General features: G+C 41.7%; 1 protein-coding gene across 1 annotated transcript; it reads left to right on the top strand.

Moving 5' to 3' along the window:
- Positions 1–9,045: 9,045 nt before the first annotated feature.
- Positions 9,046–22,578, top strand: DLD (dihydrolipoamide dehydrogenase). The gene is made up of 14 exons (XM_052681116.1): positions 9,046–9,193; positions 9,441–9,516; positions 10,728–10,807; positions 12,690–12,758; positions 15,023–15,092; positions 15,442–15,542; positions 15,923–16,066; positions 16,212–16,313; positions 17,482–17,672; positions 19,018–19,188; positions 19,578–19,767; positions 20,162–20,299; positions 21,382–21,471; positions 21,573–22,578. The coding sequence occupies exons 1-14, from the start codon at positions 9,155–9,157 to the stop codon at positions 21,636–21,638; spliced, it is 1,527 nt and encodes a 508-aa protein (XP_052537076.1). The 5' UTR covers positions 9,046–9,154; the 3' UTR covers positions 21,639–22,578.
- The last annotated feature ends 1,206 nt before the right edge of the window (positions 22,579–23,784 follow it).

Raw genomic sequence — 23,784 nt, 5'->3', positions numbered from 1 at the left:
TGTACCTCTGTGGCAAAGACTCTGAGTGTGTGTTCTCGATTTCCAAACAAGACAATTTTAAATGAAATTAGGGAGAGAAAAAAAATTGAAACTGATAAGGCAAATAATCTCTCAGTGTACGTCTCAGGGTGAAACTCACACAATGTCATTGAGGCCATTGGACTGTATATAGCCATTAACTGCTAGATTTCATGGCTGTGTTCTACAGGATCCTTTGCCTCTTCCAGATGGGTTGGGTAGCTCAATGAGGAAGGCTGGTGAGGTGAGCTCAACTCTTTTATAGAGAGATGGTCACTTCCAAGGTGTGATTAGTCCATTTTCCTGCAGTGGCTGGCAGCAGGAGGTAGTCTGAATTGTGTCTTGTGAGTATCTGTCACTCCCACTAACTGCAGATACACTCCAGAGGAGTCTCCCAGATGTGGGAGACCATCACCTAGTCAGTACTGATGTTTGGGATTACTTCAATCCAGGTGCAGAACCTTGCACTTGGCCACACTGAACCTCGTGATGTTTGCATGGATTTCTGATGCCTGCCAAGGTACTCTGAATGGCACCCCTTACCTCTAGCATGTCAGTTGCATCACTCAGCCTGGTGTCAAGTGAGCTGAACACATCTTAGGGGTTGTGGATGCTAATGAGGAGGTCCTGCTCCCTCTCCTACACCCTGACACCTGCATTGTGCAGTGCTGATGTGTACTTTGTCCTGCCACAAAAATGTGCTGATGTGTAGCTCAACAAAGGAAGAGATACAAAAGGAGTGGTGAAAGATCAATCAAAACTAACAGTGAAGAGACGCTGTGAGACTGCTCTGCAATTTTAGTCACAATATGATTAGTTTAGTTACCATACAATTCCTCAAGCATAGTCAGATCGGAGTTTTATGGCATAAATCACATCAGAAGAACAATGGCAAAGCAAAAACTTTGAAATTAATCTCTGCAACTAGGTTTGCCCTAAGAGCACTCTGAGCAAGTTTTGTGGTGGTAACACAATGCATGGTGCACAGTCCCAGTCCTTCCCCAGCCGCCTTGTCTTCACCATTTTTCAAGTTCCCTCAGCTCCCTCTGGAGTTGGGAAGAATAAATATGCTTGAACGATGGTCTTGGGGATACTGGAGCTGAGCTAGAGCATAGTTACCGTGAATTTAATTCTAAGTGCATCAAGAGGTAAACTGGTTCAGACACCTGCATCTATAAGAGAAATCAATGTAAGAATATCTCTGACAAATCATGAAACCATCTCTTCAGAACAAATTGATAGGGGAAGTAAATGTGTATTAACTCATTCTTTTGAATGTTGTTGAATCAGTGTCTAAATATGCCCAAGTTGTATGAAGAAGGACATCGAGGGAGTACCATAAAATCAGAGGTACATGCTGAAGTGAAAACATGTTTTGTTGTCCTACATGTTCTGTGTTTAGCACAAATTCCCCATGCTGCTCACTCGTTCCAACCCTGATTCAGCCACATCTACGACTCCCAGCATGACACTGAGCCAGAGCCACAGAGCTGCGGGCACAGCAAATCCCTGCAGCACCTGAGCAGAATGAGCTGCCAGGCTGGGCTCTGCAGGCAGAAGCAGTGCATCTCTTAGAGTGAGTGTAAATCTCTGAAACGGATGTTCCTTGTTCCTGCAGAGGTAGCACTGTTGTACTTTAGGCTACTATTTTGTGATTTGGGATCTTGGAGCATCTAGTGACCTAGCAGTGCATTACCATTCTTTGTGCTTGAAAGCAGCCTTGCAGATCCACAGATATCATTTTCCCAAAGAAGTCAAGTTTGATCCAGGCACTCCCTGAAGCAAAGTTTAGGGGTACGGCTGCACTTCACTCCCACTCACGTAGACATACTTGAACTGGCTAAAACTGGTTAATTCAGATGCTGATAACAGCAAACTAAACTGCCAGAAGTAAGCACAGCCCTGCTGCAGGCAGGTGCATGCAGTACTCAGACTGTGTGGCCAAGGTCTTCACCTGCCACAGGGCTGGGACCTGTTTCCTGCTCATCATTCCTGCCATCACAGCACTGACTGCACTAGAAGCCACAACAGAGGAGAAAAAAGCTTTTCAGACAGCTCCTATCCCATCTCCATGTTAGCATGTTAAAAACAATGAGACTTTATGTTAAGATGTGGAAGTTCACATTTTTGGGTTCAGTGTTTGATAAGTCTATCTGGGGAAGAAGAGAAATTAACATTGGTTACTTAGAAATCCCTAAAGATAGCCCCACAGCTATTTTAGAAGGATTAAGTATTTATTGTAAGTCTTTCCTTTTTGTTTCAGTATGAGTGATTTGTCTGTCAGGATCATAGTACAATTTTCTGTACTGTTGAAACACCAACCTCAGTGCATGGACTTGTCACGTATCATTCTACACTGCTTAAATGTTATTGAACTTTTCTTTATTCTCTGTAACCTAACAATAAATATAAGATGTATATCTAAAGTTTTACTTTCAGACTTTTGCTTCGAGACTGCAAGTAAAAGCTGTCAGGACTTGCTGGAATTCACCCTGGACTACTTAAGGAATCAGAGAAGTAAATTTTGGTGGTCTTCAGAAACCTGGAGAAGGACTGAGATGGTGGTGGTGCTGAAGCATTTCATTTTTAACAGGAGAAAGGAGGAACAGGAATTCTAGGCTGTTTTAGCGCTTTTATGCACGTTTTAGCACCTTGGAGGTAATAAAGAGATAAGAAACTACGAACAGACTTTTTTAAAGAACAAATTGTATCAAACTGATAAAACATTCTCTTTGATAGATAAACCAGCTTGGGGTAGTTATATGGTAGAGATGAAACTTTCCCACAGTAATTATACAAGAGGCAAGGAATAGACCTTCAACAGTGTGAGAACTCTCCTTCTTGGAGCTCCTCAAGAGCAGATTGGATACTCTGAGGACAGATACACAGGTGCCCAAGGCACAGCACCTACCTCTATTTCTATAAATATTTTTGCTCAATGTTCTTGTATTTACTACAAAGCTGTGTGTAAGTAGAACCAAGCTCTACTAAGAGTTAAATGCAGTCCTATCTGCATCCCCATGTAGGTCATTTGTCACTGTTGGCAGCTGGGAGATTTCAGGAAGTGCTTTGTATCTTGCAGTATTAAATTGTTAGGTATTGCTATCAGCACTGCTCCCGTTAAGATCCCAAACATATTTTCTTTTAAGTAGGCGTAACTTTGCTCATTAGAAAGGATTTGCTTTCCATTCAGGATACTATAGTAGAAAATTTGTATCCAAAATCCAAACATAAAATCATGGAGTGGTATAGGTTGGAAGGGGCCTCTGGAGGTCATCTGATTCAGATGGTCTAGGTGGGGTCAGGAAGATCTCAGGGCGCTGCCTAGCTGAATTCAGGATATCTCTCCAAGTGGAGACCCCACCGACTTCTTCGTTCCCAGTTCTAGTGTTTGACCACATTTTTGCCTAATATCTAGCAGGAATTTCCTGCGTGTCACTTGCCTCTGTCACCATATTTTCTTGCACTGGGAAGAGAAAATTGGATTGAGTTCCGCAGATGTAGTCCCACAAGCACCAAACAGAGGGAAATAATCAGCTCTCTTGACCTTGCTATTGCAGCCCAGGAGGCTGTTGGCCTTCTTGGCTGCCAGGGCACGTTGCCGGCACATGGCCAGTTTGATGTCCACCAGGACCCCCACAGCTGTCTCTGGCATAGCCCAGCCTACACTGCAGCAAAGAGTCAGTGCCTCCCAGGAGCATGACTGTGTTATAAATGTTATAATGTTCTGTACTAACAGACTGCCACACAGTATTGCAAAAAGCAATGTTAACATATCTAATCTCTATCAATTATGGATTTTAAAGGGCAAACTGCATTTTAAGGCAGAGCATGCACCTTGATTTTCACTGTGTCAGTTTGTTTGTGGAGCTAGATCAGGGTTTTCCTTAGTCCAGGTGCAATACAGCACTTACAGTGTAAAAGGAACAGTGATCTTAGGTGCAGGAAATGCACTACATTTATCACACTGTTATCACTGAGAAAGCCTGAAGATGAATGGTAATACTGTACTTCAGAAAGAACTTTGACTTTCATAAAGGAAAGATTATCTAAAAATGGAAATTTATTACTTCAGAGATTTTCTATTTTCCTGCAAAAAAATACCTCTGACTCCTGGGGTAAAACTTCCTGAGAATCACAAAATCTCTTCTCTCTGTAGATTAGAAGTATTGGGAGATCAGAACAAAAGCAAAGCCATTCCCTGGACTGAAGCTTGCCATTTCTTTGATGTAATATATATCTCTTGAAGGGCATCTGCAAACTAGCAGCCTTGTTATTAAGGTTTCACATATATTTGAATTACCACATTTACTGGAGCATTTGGAATTAAAGGAAGTGAAATACTGCATAGTCACTGCATTTTTAAATGGCTATTTTATGCCACAGAAGTGAGATTTTAGTGAACACAAGAACTTTTGTGAAAACTTTCCACCTCAGTTTAAATTTGCATTTTCCATTGGTAATAAAACCAGTGAATTTTACAAGTATTTAAAAATACAAACTGCTCCTAGTTTCATTTTTATTAAAGTCTTGAAAAATGAAATGAGAGCTTAAAACATATGAAAGTACTTTTTCTTTATTTCTTTTAATATGAAAACTAACTGGCACTTGATGATCAGCTCTCGTATGATCAGTCTGTGGGGAAGTTTAAATGGGCAATGACAAATTCAGCACAGGAAATGGAAAGAATCATTGATATATTCATCTCATCCTAATTCCCATTTCAAATCTTTGAATTACAGCCACTGCACAATTCTGTACTGCAGAGAATCATTTATTTCTCCTACATAACCTAATAGAAATATCACAGGCTTTTGGTCATGTTCAGATGCAGCTTCCATATGCTGCATCTGGCCTCATCTGCAGTCTTTGCTCATAGCTATCAAGTTACTAGTTTCAGAACTGAGTAAAGTATGGAGAACCAAACTTCACAAGGTACATGAACTTACTGATATGCAAAGCTATCCACTGATGTTGCAAAATAATCCCCAAGAGGAAGTAAGATGGAAAGAAATCATAGGAAAGGACTTCAGAGACAGCTCCCACTTTCTTCCTGAAGCACAGATCTAATAAAAGTGAAGCAAACTGATATGAAGGTTGGCACTACCTCTTCCTGTTTGCAGAGTGGTAGCAGGGTTGTATACCTGTGACGCTGCAGGGAAGGGCCCAGCCTTACAACTCAAGATGTCCACCTAGCTCCCAAGTTTTCCATGGCTATGGAAGCATTCCCTCACAAATGGGATAAGTTTTTTCCTGCTAGCTTTGTCTACCTCGAAGTTAGATGTTTAATGTAGGTGATCTGTGTTTCTTCTGTGCTCAGCAAAGAGCACAGCTGTGGCCAACCTTAGCATGACAATCCTTGGCACCCACCTTGGGGTGACATGAATAACCCTCTCAAAACATAAACCTTCCTGTACTTCCCATAGGTGCCCAGAAGACTTGTCAAAACAGGTGTCTGACTTCTTGATAACTATAGTGAGGCGAAACACATCCTACCCTGATCGTTTGCTTTTGCAATATAATAAAAGTAGAGACAGGAATGTTTGAAGGCCCCAAGCAAGGTTGTGTTGGCCTTAGTGCATGCATATGAGTTAAGCAGACAGTATCTCCTGGGGACTTATTTTCTAAGACACCTGCTGACCGTGCGGGGAATTTGGGTACTTGCTTTAGGAAGATGGCTTCACTAGGTGCCTAACATTTAAATGCAAAGTGTCACTCCCTCAGGTGAGGCAGCTTCCGTCACAAGACTCTGCCAGAGGCAGGGTGCTGCGTGTTTAGGCACGGTATGCGAGGAGCTCATATGTATGTCAAGGTTACAGCTTGGAATGATGCCCTTTTGTGCAAGCATCACCTGGTGTGAGAGAACCCAAATGGGTCCTGCCAGAAGGTCCAGATCTGGAGCTCTATGGGGAGACTGAGACTCCCATCTAGCTTCCCTCCAACTCAAAAATGCAGCAATTCTGTGCACCTGATGCCTGCTCCTCTACGTGTGTTCCCCTAAGCTCCAGCAACAAAGGAATGTCCCAAACACTTAACTATTCTGCAAGCAGTTGGGAGCTGCAGATCTCTGTAAAATACCGACAGAGCAGAGTACATTCCAGGATTCCTGGTATGCTTTTCAGACAGTTGTCCTGCATCCTCTTTGAAACTGAGGTATGCTGCTATTTTGCATCTGGACCTGTCTCACTTGTCTTCCTCCACCCTATTTCTCCCATATTGCCCACGTGTTGTCATCTCTTTGCTTGGTGCAGAACCTCACATACAGCAACTCACTGTGGCCGTGGACTTGCTGTAGCTTTCTTACTTGTTGCCTTGCTTTAATTCTCCAGTGACAGGAAGTTCTAAGCAGATCAATAGGTGAAACAGTCCAAAAAGCAATACAGTATCTTGCTTTGGGCAAAGCTGTAAAATAAAATCCCACCTTTGTTTCTTTCTGGACATACCTTACCATGCTATGGTGCTCACTCTTGCCAGAAAGAAGAGTACAACAAAAGGATTTATCAAAGATGGTAGGAATCACTTGAAAACATATTTAGTGTTAAATATGGTTTTTCAAAACATAGGACACTGATAGAGATCACCTGAGTGCAGCAATAGTTCTTTCAGTTCTGCTTTCCCGAGTTAGTGTCAGTGTAATACTCTGACTAGATAGATAGTTTAATCATATTGATAGCTGTGTGACAAACGCATGCGTGCATAAGCACATATAAAAATATTATTTGTAATGCAATATGGTACTTGGTATTTCAAAAAATATATATAATCATCTGAGTTTTTATGTGAACATCGCCTAAAGGCATCCTTGCAGATCTTCATTAGTGTATGTGGTCATGATGCCCTCTGTTGACTTCAGCATGTGCCTGCAGCTTTCCTCCAGCTCCGAGTCAGAGCCGATTCTTGTCAGAGTATGCTCCAGTTTATTTTACTGACCCAAAATCACAGCATGGCTGAGCTGGCAGGGCCCTCTGTGTCCCTCTGCCCAACCCCTCCCCCAGCAGGACCCCAGCAGAGTCATCCAGACCAGGATGCCCAGGGCCACAGCCAGGTGGCTTCTGAAGATCTCCAAAGAGGAGATTGACAGTCTTGAGGCAGCTGTGCCAGTGCTCAGCCACCCTCACAGCACAGAAGTGCTGCCTGATGTTCAGAGGAAACCTCCTGTGTTCCACTTTGTGATCATGGCCTCTTGTCCTGGCACTGGGAACCCTGAAAAGAGCTTGGCTCCATCCTCTTTGCCCTCTCTCTTCAGGTACTTTTTGACACTGATGAGATCCCCCTGAGCCTTCTCTTCTCCAGGCTGAATAGTCCTAGCTTTCTCAGACTTTCTTATGTGAGGTGTTCCCATTTCTTGATGATCTTTGTAGCCCTTTGTTGGTCTCATTCCAGCATATCCACATATTTCTCATACCAGGGAGCTGACAACTGGACGTGGTACTCCAGCTGTGTTCTCAGCAGCATGGTGCATAGGGGAAGAATCACTTCCTTGGCCTGCTGGCATTGCTTGTCGTTCAAGATACATTCATCCAGCTTTGCAGAAAGGCTGCATTTCACACATGCTAATACAATACAAATCAGGAGTTATAAAATTGGGATGCAGTAAAAATCGGGAGCATGTACCATAACTTCAGTACTGAGGAAAGGATAGTCACAATGGAGGAAAGGTGAGGCAGAGTCATATTCCAGGAGCAACAGAACAAAAAGTATTTTGTTTTATAATGAACCTGACTGTAAAAGCGATGCACTAGGGATTTGATTTGTATGCTACTCAGGAATATGAAACTTCAGTAAACAATTTTAACATCTAAATTCTGTCAAAACCACCAGGAACCTTAAGGAAAGTGGTGCCAGCCACTATGAACCCAAGCAAGATGTCAGAGGAGTGTTTAAGGTCAGGCTGCATGGGGACCTGGGCAATCTGATCTAGTACTTGACCTAGTGGCTGCCAACTCTGCCTGTGGCAGGGGGATTGGAAAGTGATCCTTGATGTCCCTTCCAACACAAGCCATTCTATGGTTCCATGGTTCTATGAACATGCGGGCAATGGGCAAGGATGCTCAGAGGCAACTGCCAAGCCCCATACTCCTTCACCTCCCTGCTTTTCTCACCCATCAAGTCATGTTCTGCTGCTTTCTATACTTCTCTTGACCCCTATACTCTTTTTGGACTCTGAAGGAACGGCCAAAGGATGCCTATCCCTTTGGTGACCCAAAAAAAATTCACAGCACAAGGTGAACTTGCAGCTTCTCACCTTGCTCAGTGCTTGCATTAGCAATGTGCTTGTTTCATTTTGACGTATGTCTGAAAAAGAAGTTAATTTTCCCACAGACATCCATGGTCTGCCAAGTGTGGGCTGCATGGGGAGGTGGCCATTGTAGCCCTGTGCATGGTCTGGGATCCTCTGTGCATGGGCAGAGAAGGCCATGGAGACACAGAACCTGTGAGATGGCCATGGTGACATAAAATCTCTGGGTTGGGAGCTGCCAGTGAGGATAGTTCTTGCATTGTGCTCTCATTGGTCTGCTCGTTAATGAGGATGGGGGGAGCAATGGGACCCTGACAAGCTCTGCTGACTGCAGGGTGCTTTCTCATTAGCTGGCCTAAGAGATAAGGGATTTAAATGCTGAGAGATCAGATGTGTTCAGACCTCAGGGCCGATGGAGGGCAAGCAAAGAAATCCTGCACAAAGACAGAGGAGTTCTGCCCACTGCTGGCAGCCTTTTGCTTTGAACCAGCTGCTTCCACACAGCGTTGCTGGGTGAAAGTGCGTGTACTTCCTAAACTATTTTCCACAGAACCAACTATATATTGTTAAAAGGACGATTGCTCTTCTCCCTGTAGGTTCTTCTAAATAATTAAAAGTCTATAACCACGAAGCCTGGCATTTCTGGACACGTTGTCTCCCTTCCAGCAGGCAATTACACAGCGCCCCCTGCCGCTTCTTGCGGCTCATTTGCATATCCCCGCCTACAGTCCCGTGACCACGCCTCCCGGGCCGCACCGCCGGCCGCCTCCTCCAGGCGGCCCCTCGCGGCTCCCGTACAGCCGCCCGTTCCCGGTGCGCCTGCGCGAGTCCGCGGAGTCCTTGGGGTGGCGGCGGGCGCGGGCTGGGCCAGCAGCAGCAGCAGCAGCAGCAGCAATAATGCAGCGCTGGGGCCGCGTGTCCTGTGCGCTCGCTCGGGTACGGCGTTGGCGGTGGTACCGTGGGGCGGGCGGCGGGAGACGGGTGGGGAGGAACCTCAGTGCTCGGGCTCGGCTTTGGCTTTGGCTTCAGCTTTCCTCACGCCACCCCCTGCCGCTGGGCGGGCGGAGCGCTTGGGCTCGGCCGCGCTTCTCCGCTTTCACGTCGTGGCCTCGCCGCGGGGCCGCGTTTGCTTTTCTTCGAGGTCGAACTTCAGCTTTTAAAGCCGTGGCTTGTTCTCTTCCAGAGGAGCCATTTTGATCGAGTTCATCGCGGTCTCCAGGGAGTTTGTGCCGTGCCGCAGAGGAGCTACGCCGATCAAGGTAATTCACCGCGGGTAAAGCCGCTCTCAGAACGGAAAGCTGAGCTGCGGCCCGCGGGTTGGCCCGGCGCTGCAGGCGGTAACGGGAGCTGCTGCTGCGGGCAGGTGGAGATCGCTGTGCTCTGCTGTCTGTGGTGAGGTGGGGGCTGGCCCTGCTCCCAGCTAAAGGCGATAGGCGAGAGGGAACGGCCTCAGGCTGCTCTTCGGGAGGCTCAGGTTGGATATTAGGAACAATTTATTCTCGGAAAGAGTGGTGAGGCCCTGGCACGGCTGCCATAGAGCAAATCCAGCACCAAGCAGCAATCAGAAATGGTCAACACAGTGCCTGGTATTGGCCTTCTGCAAACAGGTGCCAGTACTTGTTTCCCAAGCAAGCCCCAGATACTGTTCCCCATTTCCTCTTTAAAGCCCATCAGAGCACGCTTTTATTTGCTTATCCATTTTGAAACACTGTTAGAGGTAGTCTTAAAAATAAGCTGAACAAACATATATGCAGTAGACATTTCTAAGTCAGAACAGCCAGCCACAGCAGGAGCATGGAACTGAATGGGCTTTGAAGTTCCTTACAACCTGAGCCATTTCTATGAGAAAAGCTTATTTGTCATATTTACTGCCAAACTGAAGGCATAAATAGAAGCTGAGCTTTAATGTAAAAACAGTGACAATAATTTAATATTGCAGAGGAAGTTATGATTACTAGAAACAAATGAGGTACAAAGTTCATAGTATCTTCTGTGTTCATAATCAATAGGGCTTGCACAGAAGTTTACCTCAGCCATATTTTCTGCAGTATAATCTAATAATAGTACAGCATGTACTGCTCATGTATCTTTTGTGCCAAACAACTGAAGAAACTGCATTGTTAAAATGTTTAAATGAACTGTTCAGACAGCTGGAGTTAAAGATTTTATAGCAGGAAGGATGGATTGGATGCATCCTGGCTGTTTAATTTCATTTTACATTATTTTCCCTGTGAAGTTTAAAGCTTTTTCTTTATTTGTAAAATACTTCTACACAACTTTTCCTTTTGTCTGGAAAGTCATTTTGTGAAGTGTAATTTTCCCAGTGTATTAAATTGCATACTTTTTAATAGCAATTTTTATTTTTTTTCCATTATTTGGCATTTCCAAATATGAATAATTTCAAGAACAAATTGGTCCTGCAATGAAGTCTTAATTATTGAAAAAATAACTCTAATGTTCCCTGTTGCAGTTGACGCGGATGTCACAGTTATTGGTTCTGGTCCGGGAGGTTATGTTGCTGCAATCAAAGCTGCTCAGCTTGGGTTTAAGGTAAGAGCAGACCTTTTGAGACCTTCTGATCACTCTTCAACCACTCCACAACATAAAACATGCAGTGATTCTGTTAGGGGGAGGGGAGGTACCAAAGAGTACTCAGCTGACGTGATTTCCTAATGGCACTGGAGGAATTTGATGGCCATTTGGGAGTTTAGAAGTGAAAATCAGCGTGCTGGTAAGTTTCACTTTCATTCATGAATGTGACATCAACAGGATTGCTGTTTTTCTTGACCCCTTAACCCAAAACCAATTTACTCTTCTGGCATTGCATCTTTCTTTCCTGAAGTACTTCAGAATCTGAGAAGGCATTGCTAAGTGTACTTGTGTATGTTCTGTTGGCTGGTATATCCCAGTGCCTCTGAAGTAAGGCAGCAGGACTTCATGAAAAAACCAAGGTGATGAGACCAACTGGCAAGGACAGGAGCTCCTGTTTACAAGAAGAGTTCAGTGAAATGTTGGAGCAGGTCCAGATTGCATTTAGCCTTCGTCCTTAGAGATTTTCAGGGCTTGGCTTGTTAAGGCCTTGAGCCACCTGAGACAGCTTTGATGTTAACTGTGTTTGGAGAAGGAAGCTTGGCTGCGTGGCTTCTGGGGAAGGTCTCTTCAGCCTCAATTTTTTGTAGTTCTTAGTGTTGTCCCTCATTCTTCCAACAGCTGAATTTCAGTGATGTCTCTGAGTATGTTTTAGCCTAATGTGTAACAGTACCAAAATAGGATTTTTTAAGAGTCAGTTAAGTTTTACATCTGCTTTTGACCCTAGTGCAAGTAATTAAAATGTCAGACTTTTTTTTTTTGGTCTTGATTTAATAAATATTCTTTCGTGTGTGTATGTGTGCATGTGATATATACACACACACGCACACACACACACACACATATATGTACATATGTTGTCACTGGGCTATTAGGACCTGGAGAAAAGATGGTCATTGCTATAGGTTCCAGTTAAGTTTTATATGATCTGCCATAATGTTTTGTATTTATTTCTCCTAAGATTTTTTTTTTGGTAGCTAGAAGCCTGCTTTTCCTGGAGCAACACTTTACTCAAGACCTTCACGTATTTGCCTACAATAGGTCACCATATAGCAGAAGGTTTAAAAAAAAACAAACAAACAGTGCTTTGTTTTCTGCTTTTTCATCCTGGCAAACAGCTTTTATTCTTTCTTTAGAGTTGGTTGGGCAGGCTTGCATGCATCACCTGTAGCACTAAAGAAACTCACATGTTTATGCTGCCCCCAAGGAACATAAGATGCTTTTGTGAGACTGGCAAGTAGATAAATTCTGTAGTTGTCGTCCATGGAATAACCTGAAGCTGCTCTGTTGACTTCCTGAATTTGAACCTTCAGTACTGCTGCTTCTACTAGCACAAGCTAAAACCTTGTATCACCACTACAGCATCCCGTGTTATTGCCAACAAGGTTCCTTGGGTGTTGGCTTTGGAACAGCTTTGCTTGGCCTTGCCAGTGAAGTTAATTTAAAGTGGATGAGGCAAAGCCCTATCAGGTAAAGGTGAGAGTGGTCTAGTGTTGTTTGATCCGCAGTGCAGCTCTTAAAGCACTTGGATCATTTTGTGTTTGTCTGCTTAAAACAGGAACAGGGGAAGATGGGGATCAGCTGATCTCCATGTGGTTCTTTGATTTGATGCAAGTCCTCTTTTTCGTGGTACTGTCACTGCTGCTTCCCACAAAAGCAGCAAGTTAAATGATGACAGGCTTTCCTCTGTGGAGTCACTTCTCTGCAAATTTATTTCCTTGGAGTGTAAACCAAGAGATTTGTTATTTTGTGCATATGTTCCATGCTCATCAGAGAAGGAAGAGACATTTCTTTTTGCTCCTGTAAAAAGGTTACAATTCTCTCCCCTCCTTTTTTTCCTCAGACTGTCTGTGTAGAAAAAAATGAAACCTTGGGTGGAACCTGTCTGAATGTTGGATGTATTCCTTCAAAGGTAAGGGTGCATTGTTTATCATAACTTCAGTAAAATCAATAGCTCCTGCATGCATCTCTTTAAAACCTCTACTTATCTTTTTCCAAGATTGACATACTTTGTTTAAAAAAATAACTTGCAACCAAATGATTTGCACGAATAAAAGTAATAATAAGGACTGCAATACTTACTAATTCAGTAGGAATGTTCTGCTTACAAACTGTTTTGTGGGGTTTCTAAACGAGAGGAAGAGGGATAAAAGCAGAGGTGTATGCAGGTGCATCTGCTCTCTGGTGAGCTGGTCAGTCTGTGTGGTAACCACTAACTAAATACAGCATTTAAATGCCTTTTAAATAGAGTTTAAAGTGGTTTTGTCTTAAAGTCTGCTGCGTGCAATGCTCAATCCTTTCAAGTCTTTTATTTTCAATATACTTGCAGTTTTGTCTAGAATGTTGCACTTTAGAGTAAAGGAATGATTCGTTGCTGCTTATTCAGTCACTAGAGGTACAGAATGTGAATCTAAATTGTAGGGATGGAGACACCAATGAAAAATAACAGTTTTTTGATGGGATGTGCTGTGCTCTGAATATGACTGTCTCACTCCACCAATAGTAACTCTTGTAATAGTCATGTAAGTTAAAAATAGTATTCTCACTGCCTCCAAAAGATGTCTTGAAAAGTGAGGCTGGTGGTGCTTGTGTGGAGTAGTGCCAGTGGGGAGAGAAAAGGGTGTGTGCTCTGAAAGAAAGGAGAAATAAGAAATTCCTGAGTACCAAGTGTTGGATGTTAAGTTGGATGTTGTCAGTCATGTTTTAAGCAACTTCAAAATGAGAGCTTTATAAGAACTGTGCTATTGCTAGGTGGAGTGTTCCTCATTAATACCCAGCAGATGAAGGAAGGTATTGGTAATCAGCTTTGTGCTGCCTATAATAACACCCAGCTTTTCTGTGAAGGTTCCTTCTAACAGTATTGCTTTTCTAATCTGTTTGCTGATAGAGGTTCTGTTAGCAGCTTAGCAGAAAACACTGTAGAGTACAGAAGGAGTGCAAATTTCTGAAAAGTAATGTGTCACTTTGCCTAGACATTTCAGTAGCGTATCTGATGAAACTCAGAATTTATACTGAAGAAAAACTCAAAAATGAGTTGTAGATCAGCACAGCACGCCTGTGCAAGTTTGGCATTCTGCTGGTATCCATTGAAGTGACTTTTCTTCTCAAACCTTTGATTAGTTTTATGCCATTGAAGTTCTTTTGAAAGCAGTTCTGAAGCCGTGGCTAAACCTGAGTGCTATTCAGAACTTTTTCCAGTGGCAGTAAACTTCTTATGAAGTGGTTATGTAGGGTACATGTGCTGAAGCAATAACAAATATTCAGATATTCCTTTCCAAAAAAGCCACTCAAAATACATTGAACGTGGATTTCTTTTTTCCTTGGTAGTTGCTGAAGGCCTTTGCAGGGCTCTGTCTTTGGTTGATGTTTTGGATTATCACAGATTGAGGGCTGTGACAGATAAAACGGGCAAATAAATTTAAGGGTGGCAGTTGGTTGTTCTTATTGACAAAAATGAAATTATCTTGGTCCTGTTGAAGGATGTTGGCAGTTTCATGGTTGCAGAGATGATTGTAGTAAAAGGTGTAAATTTTTTTTCCCAAGACCCTTCTTATATTGCAGTTTCTAATCAAATTACACTTTGGAGACTCTGTATTTCAAGCTGCTCGTCTTTAAATGCACTTAGAAAGGAACTGTGCTAATTTTATTTTTGAGTTGCGATAACCCTGTGATCTGAACTGGCTCTAAACCATGTAGTTTCAGCTCTGCCAGCTGTACAGCTATAATGACTTCAGCGTAACTCAGCTACACAATTTAAACTGATGTTTACACAGGCTAAAATTTAAAAGCGATTTCAGTGGATTTTTTCCTCCTTCAGCTTTTCTGTATCTTTCTTTCTGTATTTTTGTTGACAGATTTTCTCTTCTGCATTGATAAGGAAGTTCTACTGAGTCATAGCCATCTATTGTTTTCCTTTGCTTAAAGTCTGTTGCTACCTCTTTATTCTCAATGATACCATTTCCAGTTTCTCTAGTGAAAAGGGCAAAAAGTGTAGGAGTGATCTTAACTACTCTCTGCATGTAATTGGTACATTTGAGATGCACCTTTTAAAATACAAATGTCAGATTTATTAGACTTATTTTTTCCAAATAACTTCTTTTTTTTTTTTAAATATTCTGGTAAAAAATCCAGTTGCATCTGTGTGTCTCAGTTTACATTTTTGTGTGTATGTTTTAGGCCTTGCTGAACAACTCACATCTGTATCATTTGGCCCATGGAAAAGACTTTGCTAGCAGAGGAATTGAAAGTGAGCGTGCAGAGCAACTTGTTGGTGCCTATTGAACTAAATGGCTTCCGTCAAGAAACTAATGTTAATGGTTCAGGTCTGACTACTATAACTGTAGGAAAGTTGGTCATAAAGCTTTGTTGACTTGCAACCAGTATCCTTTCTCTGCCAGCTAGAGATTTAGGAATGTGATTGCTGGCTGGGGAAGTTACACTTGAAAAGAATAATACTGCTTTGTGACCTATCAATCGTTAAACATAACCTTTAATGTTTAATGGGGCGTTTGGGGCATCTCCTGTCAGAGCTGTTCTCTGTAGGTTGGTTCCTATAAGTAAAAGTGGAATGCTCCATTGAAGCTTTTTAATTTCAGTTACAGGAATCCGCTTGAATCTGGAGAAGATGATGGAACAGAAGAGCGGTGCGGTGAAGGCCTTAACGGGTGGAATTGCTCATTTATTTAAACAGAACAAGGTCAGTTTGGATTATTTACTGAAGTAAATGTATGTATTTTTTTCTCGCTTATGTCGCTTCTTGCATTCTCACATTCTTGCCACGTAAACTTGTTTGATCAAGGGATTTGGCAAGGGCAGACTGAGTGCTTCACTTGTAAGATATTTTAAATGAATAGCTTGTTCTTGGGTCTACTTAAAACAGCAGTGCTGACTTTGTGATTTGTTCTGGATGCCAATGCAAAGGTTTGCATTAGCGGCTTCTCTCTGGTGAGATTCATATTAAGTGGACTCGATGATCTTTAAGGTCTTTTTCAACCTGAGTGATTCTATGCTTCTAAATATAGCATAACTTACATAAGTAATTTGAACCTTAACTTACTGTGTTCTTGGTTATTAAAGGTTGTACATGTATCTGGCTTTGGGAAAATAACTGGCAAAAACCAAGTCACTGCAACCAAAGATGATGGCAGCACACAAGTTATCAATACAAAGAACATACTCATAGCTACAGGCTCAGAAGTTGCTCCCTTCCCTGGAATCACTGTACGTATTTGAAATCTTGGTGCTACTTTCTTTCAGTGTGAAACAACTGCGTAACTTCATGTATAATACTTTTGCATCTGTTTGGAATTCATGTGATGTACAAAAGAGATTGTAAATTTCCCTTTGTGGCTTTCTTTGCTGTTAGATTGATGAAGATAATATTGTGTCGTCCACTGGTGCTCTGTCCCTGAAAAAAGTCCCTGAGAAGATGGTTGTCATTGGTGCAGGAGTCATTGGTGTGGAACTGGTAAGAGATTATCTAAAGCTCTTAATCCTTTATTTATGAGGTAACTTATTTTTTCACTGCATTTGATGTTGTTGCTGTGATTTAGCCCGTGTTGTTGAACTCTCCCACTTAATGGCATGCTAGCTTTTTTTTGTTGTTGTTCTTACCTTAGAAGCTAGGAAGTGTTTGGGTCAGTGTTCTTGCAGCTGGTTAACTAAGGGGAGAAAATAGAGAGGAATGTGTAGGCCTTGCGTTTTGGGTTTGGTTTTTTGTTTAACTTCCACTGAAGTTTGTTCTGTATATAGATAAGAGAACTTCCTCTTATAATGTAAATAAACTTGAAACCATTCTAAATACCTGTGTGTAGCAGTTAATCCCCCAAATATTTTGTGATACAATTGCAAGCACTGTGTCTAATAACAAAAGGAGTGAAGACTTTGTATTCTGCCTAGGTCTGAAGGTCTGAGTCCTTTTGCCTCATAGCTGCATAGTATTAAGAACATCTATTTGCTGGTCTGCAACTGCCTGAAAATCTGCAGACCTGCTTAGTGGTTGCCTTAGCTGCCACTGGTCAGCTGCCTGCTGGCCACTGAGCAGGGCAAGTGTAAGTGAAGATAAATACTGTTGAGATGGGTGTGGGTAACTTTCGAGGTAAATGGAATTAAATGGAATGTATGTGGGTTTAGGGAAGGTGATGATAGTGGTTATGGTTGTAAATAAATGCAAAAGCAGCAGTAGTTATATTCTATTGCAGAAAATTTCTATAACTCATTATTGTTTTGCTTTAGTTTGGTATTAGGGCACTATAGAATTCTTATTTTGAGTTTTCTGAGCTACGTTCCAATTAATTTGATTTTTAATTTTTCTATGCCTCTGTGTGTGTGTGTAAATATATATGTACCTAATTGTTTGTTTTCTTAACTATTTATTTAAAAGCTTAATTCCATAAGTTAAATCACTAAAGCATTAGGGATGCAAACAAGCAGTGATAAATCCATCTTTTCAGTAAGGCTGTTGGGAACAGACATGTTATGTCCTACACTCTAATGGTCTGTAAACGTTGATCAGTTTGCTGTTATCTGTTGTCCCTCTTTTGCAGTTTCCAGTCTCAGTGGTAAATATTGCAGTAAGGAAACCTGAAGTTTTCCTTCAAAAAACTTTTCCTTTAAGTATATTGTTGTGACCACAGGGTTCAGTTTGGCAGCGCCTCGGTGCGGATGTGACGGCTGTTGAGTTCATGGGCCATGTTGGTGGAATGGGAATTGACATGGAGATCTCCAAAAACTTCCAACGTATTCTTCAGAAGCAGGGACTCAAGTTTAAGCTAAACACCAAAGTTACGGGTGCTACCAAGAAACCGGATGGGAAAATTGATGTAGCGTAAGTATTTCCCTTAGAACCAGTGGGGCACAGGTTGTATTTGTCCTGCTCAGTCCTTCAAACCTATTCTAAAATATTCTGATATTACTATTGAAACGGGAAGAAATGAAACTTAATCTTCAGTGAAGTTAAATTTTTATCCTGTATTGTAACTTAGTGTGTTCATAACTTTGGTTTTATTGAAATCAAGCTTGCTTATACAGGAGAGGTTCCACTGGCTTGGGTTGGTGTGCTAGTGTAAAGCCAGTGGATTTTTAGTGAGAAACCTAAATTGTGCTGTTTGTGAAAGTTCTTTGCTTTTGGTATAATTAACATAAATGCAGTTATTCATATCATTATTAGTACTTTGGTGCTTATTGGGAGAGTTATGTTGTCCTTTCTTCCCTGTCTCTAAATAAGCATGGTAAAGATTGATTACTTCTAATTAGAAATAAATGAAGCTGTCTCAGACTGTTTTTTAATGGCCAGATTAGAGCCTATTGAAGATTTAAGTGAACAACTAATACAGAAAAGCATAAAGCAAATTTTCCTTGTAAATGTCCATACCTATATGCTGCTGCTTTTCTTGTCAACTTATTCTCTGTGCAGACTGGTAGCATAAGCTGTAGCTTGAGTCGTAAGAAAATGTGTAGTGTTTCTTAATGAACATAAGCTCAAGTACCTTTTTCATTGGAATCTCAGTACAAGGAATTGTATCTGCTGCATGTCCATAGCTCAGGGTAGTCTGTCCTCCACCACTGGAGAAGTCCTAGATTTGGGCCTCTGTGAACTGCTGTACTGATACTGCCTAGATTTCTCCTGTAGTCTCTGCTTAGAGTTTCATTCTGGTTCAGAACTATGCTTTTGAAGCAAGTTTCCTAATTAACCCTGCTTATTCCTTGGTTCATTCTTGCACTCTGGATACAAACTAAACTTGTTCTAGATGCCTTGAGGGATGCACTTTATGGAAGGCAACTGCTAACAGTTCTTCTGTGTGGGGCCAGGAGAAAGTTTGCACAGAGTGCGTGACTCTGCCTCACTCTGACATATAAATAACTTGGATGTTGTGTACTCAGCACCGATCGCTTTGCTGTAAGATTTGCTCCTAGCAGGTTGTGCTACTTGTTAACAGATGCATAACCTGAATTTCTGTATCCAGGAGTTGTTTACAAATGTAGTAAGAGTTGCTAGCCCTTGCTTCCTCTCCTACTCATCAAGTCTTGCAAAGAAGAAGAGGGGGATAGGCCAGAGGCAAGTGTTGGGATGCCAGGTTCAGCCACTAGGTCACCATCTGGATCATATTAATCGCTAATCAGCAAGATGCAGTACTGCAGGTTTACAGCTTAGCATTCTTGTTTTTATGTAGTGTTGAAGCTGCTGCTGGTGGAAAGGCAGAAGTCATAACTTGCGATGTGCTCCTGGTGTGCATTGGTAGGCGTCCGTTCACAAAAAATCTAGGACTTGAAGACATTGGAATTGAACTTGATAAGAGAGGGAGAATCCCAGTCAATAACAGATTCCAAACCAAAATTCCAAAGTAAGTAATATTTAGTGATTTTTACTTTCTTCAGACCAGGACTCTTATTTTTGAAAGTTTATCTTAAGACACTTTAAAAATTGCTTAATATAGTTTGTTTTTTTTTCCTGAAAGAGAAGCTCAATTTATGTTTATTTCAGCAATTTAGGATTTTTTAGTCAACCTTTTAATGTTCTGTAATTTGAAAGTCAGGATGTGCTGACAGTGGTTCTTAAGTGTGTTCATTCAGTGGAAGCTGTTCATGTAATCTCCAGATTTCTTCTGCATATTAGTTGTTCAATCTGATTTTGCAGAAAACTCCAGTCATGTTTTAAACTATTATATGTAGTAGCTGAGGTGTGCTAGTACATCTTTAAACAGCATCTAATTGTGTTTCATTGATCTGATAGCATCTATGCTATTGGTGATGTAGTTGCTGGACCTATGCTGGCCCACAAAGCTGAGGACGAAGGCATTCTGTGTGTTGAAGGGATGGCTGGAGGTGCAGTTCACATTGATTACAACTGCGTCCCCTCTGTCATTTACACTCACCCCGAAGTGGCCTGGGTTGGCAAATCAGAAGAACAGCTGAAAGAAGAGGTACTGTTTTCTTCCTGGACAAAATTGTTTTTCTGTCTTGGATGTGGTTTCATAGTGTGATAATGGCTGTTGCTTTATTTAGCTGCTTCTCATGGGAGAATTTCTTTCTGAATTTATTGCGTAGCGTGTATGGCTGAATGATTCCTTCCTGCATGCTGCTCTCACAAAGGATCGCAGTCCTCTTTAATAACTTCTGTTTTGATGAAGTTCATACCACTTCTATGCTATTTTTTCTGGTATTTCTTTCTGCCTGTTATTCTCACACGTTGTTCTGTGCATGTCTCCTTCTAGTTTTGTATTAGACCTATTTTTATCGCTATCCGACTGGCTGCATCGTTCCTGTTGAGTTTCCCGATCGTTAACTCAGTGTCAGTAACAAATACCTGTTTTGTAGGGAGTAGAGTACAAAATTGGGAAATTTCCATTTGCTGCAAACAGTAGAGCAAAGACAAATGCTGACACAGATGGCATGGTGAAGATTCTTAGTCAGAAGTCAACAGACAGGATGTTGGGCGCACACATCTTAGGCGCAGTAAGTATTGTAAAGTGTGTTGCTGTCTTGGTAGCATTAAGAGTGGTTCATTTTGCCACGTGGTGCTTGTAAAAAGGTAGATTTGTCTCACAGAATTCCATGGATTTTACTGATTTTTCTCTTTTACAGCCCTCCTGCTCACATCCCTGTTCTACTGTTGTTTTGGCAATGGACACAGCTTTTTCCTTCTTTTCTATTCCCTGAAAATGCGAGGGTTACTCAGTCTCTTACAGTTTCATCTTTATGAATATTGCCAAATATTCAAGAGAGCAGCAGAAATGGACTCAAGTTCTGGATGTTGGAGTAGCTGGACAGATTGCGGTTTTCTTCCATTGCTTTTCTTTTTTCTCTGGTTTTCTCTACTCCTGCAGAGTTGGCAGCCTTGTGCTGCAGTCAGCGAGTCTGGACTCAGTCACTGATGAAGATCCACATTCTCTAAAGAAAGCACAGCTCAGCTTTATCAGTGTGGGCCAGGCAGTAATTTTAATTGGTAAATGGAAGGGGCAGGCAAGAAATCTTCAGATTGTGATCTTAATTCTGAAAATATAATTACTTATTCACTGTTTTATTTTCAACTATCCAGATATTTTTCTCTGGCTAAGTCCCCACAAATACAACTACTATTTAATGAAAATGAGGCTGCAGATATAGTAGTGTACCTCAGTTTATTTGGTTATCTGATTAATTTTCTAGGAGGGCTTTAAAGAGCATTAAAGTTTTGGGGTTTTTTGGTTGTTTTTTTCCTTCCCTGCAGTGATAATGTACAGTACCTTGGATCAGAACATAGGTAGCATCTGACCAATCCCATGTGGAACAAAGCCCAGATTTTGCACAGACCTCAGCAATGAGAGAGCAAGTACTCTATTCTAGCACTGTGTTCAGTTTTAAGCTCAGCTCAGCTGAGCCACCAAATTGACAGAGTACTTAGGACTGACACAAGAACACAGCTGAAGCACGTCATAGTAAGGTTTTCTTCTTAGCAGAAGATGCTTATTTAAAGCTGGGTATTTTTTAATTAGCAATTCAGAGGAAGCAAGACAATTGCATAAAGATCTGTTCTAATTACAAACATTAAACTGCAGGGTGCTGGCGAAATGGTTAATGAAGCAGCCCTTGCTATGGAGTACGGAGCATCGTGTGAAGATGTGGCCAGAGTTTGCCATGCCCATCCAGTAAGTTTTTCTGAAGCAATTGTTGAACACGGGGGTTACACAGACGTGCTGTGACTGCCTGTAGGTATTAATGGTTTGTACCTTTGGTTTGTTCTCTGCAGACGGTGTCAGAAGCCTTCAGGGAAGCTAACCTAGCAGCATCTTTTGGCAAAGCTATCAACTTCTAAAGTGAAAGAGCAGTTCTTTGAACATCCGTAGTACGTCTGAAAACGGACTGCGAGCCCTTGTGGAAGGCGAGTTTGAGGACTTTAGGATTGAATTAAATGAATCTTTTCATTTTAGACATCAGATATTTAAACAAGTAGAGTTTGGAACAAGTGGAATCATCCAGTCTCTGTAAATTAAATACTTACTATTCCATGTTTATTTGCATCATGAATGTTGCAGAAAAACAGCCTGACAGAACTCTTTTGTTCAAAACCAAACATTTTGCTGCTGCATGGGATGATCAGGTGTGCTGGTCACAGCTCCTGTACAGGTGTCCAGACATCTGGTGTGTTCTTATTTGAAGTAGTGATAGACTAAAGCAGTTGAATGCTGGCACTTAACATGCCACTGGCACTTAAAATGCCACTGTCACTTCCGCACAAAAATGTATTTCCTTGTGAAAGGATTAACTAAGTATTTAACCTACTTACATATGAGTACCAGAGTTAGTTTTGATCTAGTAATGTTAGCATTTGGGGAAAAGAGGGACTTGTGTAAATTGATTAATACTATGTTGACTTTTTTAAGATAAAATCACTCTATGTGTGATTCTCCACACATCTTGTTTTCATATTGAAAACTCACTGGGGAAAAAATCAAGTGTTGATGGAGAAATGAAAGACTGAAGGAAAACTACTCTTACTGTTATTTAACTTCCTGTTTGTAAAACTTCCATTGTCCAACTCTTTGACCTTGAAGTGATAGAACTGGGCAGTGAAGCCTCGCTTGCTGTTAAGTGTGATGATGTGAGGGTTATTCTGCACCTTCCACACGTAAGGGCTGCAGTGTCAGCTCTCCATACAGTTCAGACATACTTCTTTCTCTCCTGTTTTCTATTTTATGCTCTCTTTGTGCCTCTTCTGTTTCGAGAGAGCTTAATAAATATTTAATGTTGCTGGATCGTCTTGGGTTTTGTTTGCTGACTTGTTAGTGTCCAACAGTTTGTGTAGGTGGATAGAAGACAACTAGCAAACAAATACCAAGTAAAGGGAATGTGCCCAATGCCAGTAGCTCTCTTGTTTTGCAGGATGCCACTTTATTTTATTAGAATCTCTGCTTTCATGAGAATCTTAGTGTGTGCTAGTATTGTCCTTTTTCATTATGCCAGTGGCTCACGGGTGGAAAGAGAATTGTTTTAAACCAAAAGAGGAAAGATACAGATTGGATATTATGAGGAAATTCTTCACTTTCAGAGTGAGGCCCTGGCACAGCTGCCCATAAAGCTGTGGGTGCCCCATCCCTGGAGGTTGGATGGGGACCTGGCAACCTGAGCTGGTGGGGTGGCAGCCAGCCCACGGCAGGAGTTGGGTCTGGATGAGCTTTGAAGTCCCTTGCAACCCAAACCCCTCTATGATTTGGCAATTTCTTTTCTAGCTGAGAGCTTGTAAAGATAGAAATATCACTAAGCTCCCTGTAAATGAGCTGATGGCAATTGTTTGAATGCTTCAAAGCTTGCAGATGTAAAAAGTTGTTGAGCATACTGGCAATGAAACAGTGCATGATGCTGCTGTGATAATCACTGTCTCTGGATTTTTTGCTCTAGCATTTGTAACCTAGAGCAAAATTACTTAAATGTGTTGCTCTTCAGTTTACACAGGTGGTGCTATGTAGTGCTGTAGTTGCCCAGACCAACTTCTGCTATCCTTGGTGAAGGTGAGGTTAATTACTGTTCAAGAAGTATTTACCCAAACATATTTCTCATGTCAGTGAGCAGTCAGTGGGTGTAAATGCGTGCTGCCACTGGGGACGCTGACTTATGCATACATCACTGGTGAACACTGCAGAACAATTTCTGCAGGACTGAGCAGTTAGCTGAAGGTGCACTGTTCTACAGAAACTTGGAGCTTAAAGTTAATGCAATTTAAGGTATCACTCTTGCCTTTTTTTAAGTCCTATGTGTGTTTTGTTCAGTACAAGGTGTTGATAGGGAGCCTCAGTGTGCTGCTTCAGTAACGTGTGTGTACAGCTCCCAACTGATTCATGTTCAGAGCTCTATGAACTTCAGAGATGTTTTTCTCCCTTCAACCATGGCTTACTATGTAAATTTGGTTCTTGAAATGTACACCACAGTTATGTCCTCAGTGCTAACCTCTATTCCTACCTCAT

Source organism: Tympanuchus pallidicinctus, unplaced genomic scaffold (genome assembly GCF_026119805.1).
Source record: "Tympanuchus pallidicinctus isolate F22 unplaced genomic scaffold, pur_lepc_1.0 scaffold19, whole genome shotgun sequence".
NCBI classification, from domain to species: domain Eukaryota; kingdom Metazoa; phylum Chordata; class Aves; order Galliformes; family Phasianidae; genus Tympanuchus; species Tympanuchus pallidicinctus.
Note: the sequence above shows the minus strand (reverse complement) of the source record. Positions and strands in the feature narration are given on the sequence as shown.

Coding starts and splice junctions, on each gene's coding strand:
- DLD (XM_052681116.1), top strand. CDS start 9,155: ATGCAGCGCTGGGGCCGCGTGTCCTGTGCGCTCGCTCGG. Junction 16,067..16,211: donor CTCCCTTCCCTGGAATCACT/GTACGTATTTGA, acceptor CTTTGCTGTTAG/ATTGATGAAGATAATATTGT. Junction 21,472..21,572: donor GAGTTTGCCATGCCCATCCA/GTAAGTTTTTCT, acceptor TGTTCTCTGCAG/ACGGTGTCAGAAGCCTTCAG.